The 6099-nt window shown below is 38.6% G+C and overlaps 1 protein-coding gene across 1 annotated transcript; it reads right to left on the bottom strand.

Annotated features, from left to right (window-relative positions):
• Window positions 1–529: 529 nt before the first annotated feature.
• LOC115113375 (lysophosphatidylserine lipase ABHD12-like) lies at window positions 530–5859 on the bottom strand. Its single transcript, XM_029640937.2, has 13 exons — window positions 5639–5859; window positions 4213–4340; window positions 4016–4121; window positions 3705–3824; window positions 3592–3622; window positions 3468–3513; window positions 3011–3140; window positions 2239–2276; window positions 1996–2075; window positions 1815–1897; window positions 1499–1577; window positions 1187–1311; window positions 530–1068 (listed from the first exon to the last, which is right to left on the bottom strand). The coding sequence occupies exons 1-13, from the start codon at window positions 5761–5763 to the stop codon at window positions 1041–1043; spliced, it is 1119 nt and encodes a 372-aa protein (XP_029496797.2). The 5' UTR covers window positions 5764–5859; the 3' UTR covers window positions 530–1040.
• Window positions 5860–6099: the final 240 nt, after the last annotated feature.

The raw sequence follows: 6099 nt of genomic DNA, 5'->3' as shown, positions 1-6099 counted from the left end.
GAAACAAAGGCCTTTCTTCTGAAACTCGTCAGTCTATACTTGTTCTGAGAAATTAAGGCTATTCCATGCGTGAAATTGCCAAGAAACTGAAGATCTTGTACAACGCTGTGTACTACTCCCTTCACAGAACAGCGCAAACTGGCTCTAACCAGAATAGAAAGAGGAGTGTGTGGCCCCGGTGCACAACTGAGCAAGAGGACAAGTACATTAGAATGTCTAGTTTGAGAAACATACGCCTCACGAGTCCTCAACTGGCAGCTTCATTAAATAGTACCCGCAAAACACCAGTCTCAACGTCAACAGTGAAGAGGCAACTTGGGGATACTTTCAAAAACAAGGACATTTCCAAATGACCCCAAACTTTTGAACGGTAGTGTATCTACTAGGATTTCTAGGTACATCTCCTTACATCATCATAAAATACAGTATGTATCACTTCCACTGTAGTGATTTGTCTCTTTTAGTCTTTATCTCAGACGTACTAGTAACCAGTCATGTAAACATCCAACAAGAACATGTACGATTCATGGACGTTGATCACGTTTTATTTGTAATGTAATACTTGCCAAGAAGAAAAGCTTTTACAGCAGTAACTTTTCTGTAATCACTACTAAGAATTCACCTAAGCTTGAACACTTTAACACTTTAAACATTGATTAATAATAATTTTTCACATTTATAATTCATAGAAAGGAAACCAATGCATTGCCTCCATCTCAAAAGTTATTTGATTTGCACATAGACTAAGACTATAGCTAGATAATAATGCATTGAACATCTCAGTAAGTGCTAAACCCAGAGCTGAACCTCATAGATTCTCTTTTTTTTCTCAGTCCTTTCAGCTAAGTAAGTGCTTTTACATTACTGGCAATGTAACTTCTATCTGATATTAGATCAATGATTGGACCATGTGAGTGAAGTCCACCCTACTGATTTGCCATAAGGTAAAGAGACATGCAAACCGTGCATCTAGGTTTTGCAGTTCTCTAGATATGTTGAAACAGTTGATGTCCAAAGGTTCTTCTGCATAGGTCACTGGATTAGGGGGGCAATGAATGTACAAATTCCCTGTAACGATATGGATGAAAAAATGTGTACGTTTTATAGTTAGAATAAACATTGATATAGAATCGGAATTGCCTTTTTTTTTCAAATTGCAATTGAAGAGTTGACAGGATTTCCTCACCTAATAATGTTGGGCATGTGAGGGTCTTTGTACAATCCATTGTGAAGGTACCCAAGGGATCTGGCGAACGGTACCATCTTAACTCGATTCTCTGAGTTTTGGGCACTCTGTGCAATTTCATACAGCTTGATAGGAACACAACAAAGGACGAGAGGTGGAAACTTCCTTTGAACTCTATATCATGTTTCCAGGAACCCTTCTTGCTATTGTCATTCAAACCATACATATAATATCACACATGTTGCCTGTGATAAAATAGACAGATGACAACAGATAAATTATTGTTAGTTACAGTAAAAGTATAAGCCACACCTGCTGAGCCATGTGGATAGGCACTACGTGGTCATCCTCTGCATGAAGTATCAGAAGAGGACTCCTCATCCTCTTCAAGCTGTAGAGACATGGTGAAACATCACTTTCATGAACAGTCAACCTCAAACTCTCAGAACAATTCCTGAAACACATTTTGGTTGCAGTGGGTGTAGCAGTTATTTTGATTCGATTTGTTACCGCATATTGCAAACCTGTATTATGATATCAAAATAAAGGATGACAAGTACGGTGAAAAGTTGCATGAACCAAAACAAATTTATAACATAATGTTTTAGTCTAAATCAAAAATACCTACTTTTCGTCATTAGGGAAGATTATATTGTTTTCTGCCATTGTGTCCTGGAAAATGTACTCAAAACCTGGGAACTTCCAATAAAACTGAAGACAAAATGCAGTTTAGTACATTAATGAATCCAAAATCATGGCGTTTAAAGATGTACTGTATCGCTATGGAGAGGAGGGTATGTGAATCTTACCCAGCCAAACGGATGATGAGCACCCTTCTGTTGAATGTTGGTGTATGCTCCCTCAATGATCACACCATCAACAACAATCCCTGATAAAAGCAAAAATATTCTAAACATGTAAATATATCAAGTCAGCTTCCATAATGAGTCACACAAGAAACTTTCATGAAATGAATGTCATTATGCCGATCATGTGTATTGTACTCTAACCAGAGGGTATAAAATACGAAAGTTGAATGAATTCAGGCCTACCATGTTCCATTAGTTTGACTGCAGTATTAGTGGCCACTCTGTACAAAGATGAGGGGGAAAATGGCATTTTACTGCTCATATCTTATACTCTATCAGAGTAACTGTCAAAAATGTTCTGTCATATTTCTAATGATTTGAGTATTTCAATCATAACCATTAGTGAGGGTAGATTAAGTAGAAGTAGTGATAGTGACAGATCCTCTAACTTAAACTCACAACATAAATATCACAAATACTGGATTGTGTATGAGGGGAACAAGCAACAAATGAAACAAGTAAGTGTTGAATCAAACTTTAAACATAGTCCAGTCTCTTGAATGAACAATGCTTACTTTTAAACATAATCATCATTTAAATAATGAGATACCTACCAGTGGAATGACATACACATCTCTCTGGAATGTAAGACAAAGGCATTACAGGGAAAGTTGAAGTTAATCAAGGTACATTTAATAAAGGTAATATTGTGTCTGCTTATGCAGACGCAGTATTACTTTTGATTTCCTTTGCTTTTATGAAATTTGCCTTACAATTCAATTACATTACATCTGAGATGTGCATTTTATTTGACTGTTGGGCTCTTCATGATTTTAATCGTGGTCATATGATTTAACTGTTATTTGTTTTGAATTGAAATCTGAGCATTGTTCATTTAAGAGACCGCTGTGTATAGTTTGAGTAAAAGCAGAATTGTGTGCAACTATGCATTGACATAAGTTATCATTTCCACTCGCTTTTCTCTACAGACTGAACCATCCACCTGGTCACTCACCCAGTGCCAAGGGAGTGTCCCCATAATACCACCAGACTGCTCCCACTGCGGGCTTTTACCCACTGGTACAAGTAGAGGGTGTCAGTGGTTATACCAACTTCAGTGGGCTCTCCGGTGGAGTCCCCAAAACCTGTCAGAGTTTCTTATATCAATGGCTGTACAGTATGCAAACGTACTAGACTACGTATCGTCCTATCACGTCATGTCTGTGCCTGAGGTAAACTTGATGCAGTTGTATACTGATTTGTAAATTACCACAAGGGGGCAGTCAGAAGCAAAACAACCCCAGAGGGTAAGGTGAACTTTACTACAGTATTTGGAATTGGGAGCTGGTTATCAGTCTCTTTACAGCAAGGTGAAATAACACACCACAAAATGAGGCTAATGTCAGGTTGTCAAGGATATGTGTAATGACATGTTTCAACCATGTATGTAGAATAATAAAATTTTAACCAACCTCTGTAGTCCAAAGCCAAAACATGGTAATCCATTGCACTCAGTAGCTGTAGACAAAGGTCAATCACCAGTTTATCATTCACACCATGATGAAGCAACTTTTGTTGTAGTTGTCAGTCACTTACATTTATTACTCCCACACGGTGACTTGCTGCCCTGTTTGAAATAATGTGGACTTTTAGATTCAAAGTGAGAACATTTGAAATATTATTGTGTAGCAATCCATTGTTCTTGCTACCTTGTGCCTCCATTGCCATGGAGATAAATGATGATCGGATTTCCAGCTCCCAAAGAATCTTGGTACCATTCCAAGTCCTTTCCCTGTGCCTCTTTCCACTGACTTTCAGGGACTGTGTGCCTTGAAGATATTGTAGTGACAACACTTGTAAGGGACTGTATACTGACTTTGATGTATAAAGTTCAATGAAGTCTTTTATAAATCTACACTGTCCAGTGGCAGTGAATGTACTTCAGATGTAAGGTAGGTAGGCTACATTAAACGTAACTCACAATGTAACCTGGAGAAAGGGTTTATGTTGGCCTACTCACCATACGCCCAATGAGATCCCTTGTTCGGATGTAAGGTACATGTTCACTGTGTGGTTAAGAGACAGGTCGGCTGGCTGGCTATGGTCGACGAAGAATGGGACCCTGACTAAAAACAAGGTGAGAATATATACTAATTACTCTGAGTTATTATTCCTAATTTGTCCAGTAATTTGGATAATGCTCATGATTACACTCACCTCTGTGAGAATAAACCAGGTGCTTTATGATGTCAGGAAACAGTGGCATCATGAAAGGCACAGAAACATAAATGACACATACAGCCAGGAGACCTCTTTTGAACCACCACAACAAATGGGGGCTAGGTCTGAGACAGAGAGAAAGACAGAGGGAAAGAGATTTATTTCACTTGCTTTGGCAATGTTAACATATGTTTCCCATGCCAATAAAGCCCTTAAATAAACATTTTTAAATTGAATTGAGAAAGAAATTGGATCATTACTTCCCCAAACTCGAGAAAAAAAAGCATGAACATTACAATGACAACTGGTTCATGCTGTCAGCTGACCTTACTGGATATTACCATTGAAGTGCATGTTACGCCAATAATACAGTTGAAGTCGGAAGTTTACATACACCTTAGCCAAATACATGTAAACTCAGTTTTTCACAATTCCTGACATTTAATCCTAGTAAGAGTTCTCTGTCTTAAGTCAGTTAGGATCACCACTTTATTTTAAGAATGTAAAATGTCAGAATAATAGTAGAGAGAATGATTTATTTCAGCTTTTATTTCTTTCATCACATTCTCAGAGGGTCAGAAGTTTACATACACTCAAATAGTATTTGATAGCATTACCTTTAAATGGTTTAAATTTGGTCAAATGTTTCGGGTAGCCTTCCACAAGCTTCCCACAATAAGTTGGGTGAATTTGGGCCCATTCCTCCTGACTGAGCTGGTGTAACTGAGCCAGGATTGTAGGCTTCCTTGCTTGCACACACTTTTTCAGTTCTGCCCACACATTTTCTATAGGATTGAGGTCAGGGCTTTGTGATGGCCACTCCAATACCTTGACTTTGTTGTCCCACAACTTTGGAAGTATGCTTGGGGTCATTGTCCATTTGGAAGAGATTTTTCTGAGCTCTTGGCTGATTTCTTTTGATTTTGTCATGATGTCAAGCAAAGAGGCACTGAGTTTTTTAAGGTAGGCCTTGAAATACATCAAAGGTACACCTCCAATTGACTCAAATTATGTCAATTAGCCTATCAGAAGCTTCTAAAGCCATGACATCATTTTCTGGAATTTTCCAAGCTGTTTAAAGGCACAGTCAACTTAGTGTATGCTAATTTCTGACGCACTGGAATTGTGATACAGTGAGTTATGAGTGAAATAATCGGTCTGTAAACATTTGTTGGAAAAATGACCTGTGTCATGCATAAAGTAGATGTCCTAACCGACTTGCCAAAACTATAGTTTGTTAACAAGAAATTTGGGGACTGGTTGAGAAACGAGTTTAAATGACTCCAACCTAAGTGTATGTAAACTTCCAACTTCAACTGTAGGCCTATTTACTAGTCTAGACTCATTGACTCTAGTCTCGACTAGACTAGACGGGATGATCATTTTAAGCAGTGCTAGTGTGAGGCACAGCCTACCAACTCACCTCGGCTGCGCACTCAATGACACCTTAGTTTTATTTCCGTCAGTCTTCTGCTCCTCGGAATCATGGTCACCGGTCCTCTTCCTCATCCTGAGACGTTTACTAACCGAGCCACCAGTCCTCTGCATCTGTAATACAGCCGTTATGTTCTGAGCTAGATTGACATCCAGGCTATGTGACTAACTACTTTATGGCCAACCCTTTGTACTTTTTTTTGTCTACCGCCGAGGCTCTATGGGTGAAAGTCCAGTAGTCCCACACTGTTGATAAGGAAATTAGGGAGGAGTTAAGCGGGTTTAAGGTAACCTAGAGTTACCTGTGTATGTACAGTCGTGGCCAAAAGTTTTGAGAATGACACAAATATAAATTTTCACAAAGTCTGCTGCCTCAGTTTGTATAATGGCAATTTGCATATACTCCAGAATGTTATGAAGAGTGATCAGATGAATTGCAAAGTCCCTCTT

The sequence above is a fragment of the Oncorhynchus nerka genome, linkage group LG28 (genome assembly GCF_034236695.1).
Source record: "Oncorhynchus nerka isolate Pitt River linkage group LG28, Oner_Uvic_2.0, whole genome shotgun sequence".
Classification (NCBI taxonomy): domain Eukaryota; kingdom Metazoa; phylum Chordata; class Actinopteri; order Salmoniformes; family Salmonidae; genus Oncorhynchus; species Oncorhynchus nerka.
Note: the sequence above shows the minus strand (reverse complement) of the source record. Positions and strands in the feature narration are given on the sequence as shown.

Bases quoted from the DNA above. Each gene is read 5' to 3' on its own strand.
- LOC115113375 (XM_029640937.2), bottom strand. From the start codon at position 5,763: ATGCAGAGGACTGGTGGCTCGGTTAGTAAACGTCTCAGGATGAGGAAG. The intron at 4,122-4,212 runs GTGAGTGTAATC...CCTTGTTTTTAG, and splicing joins CCTGGTTTATTCTCACAGAG to TCAGGGTCCCATTCTTCGTC. The intron at 1,578-1,814 runs GTAGGTATTTTT...ATGTCTCTACAG, and splicing joins ATCTTCCCTAATGACGAAAA to CTTGAAGAGGATGAGGAGTC.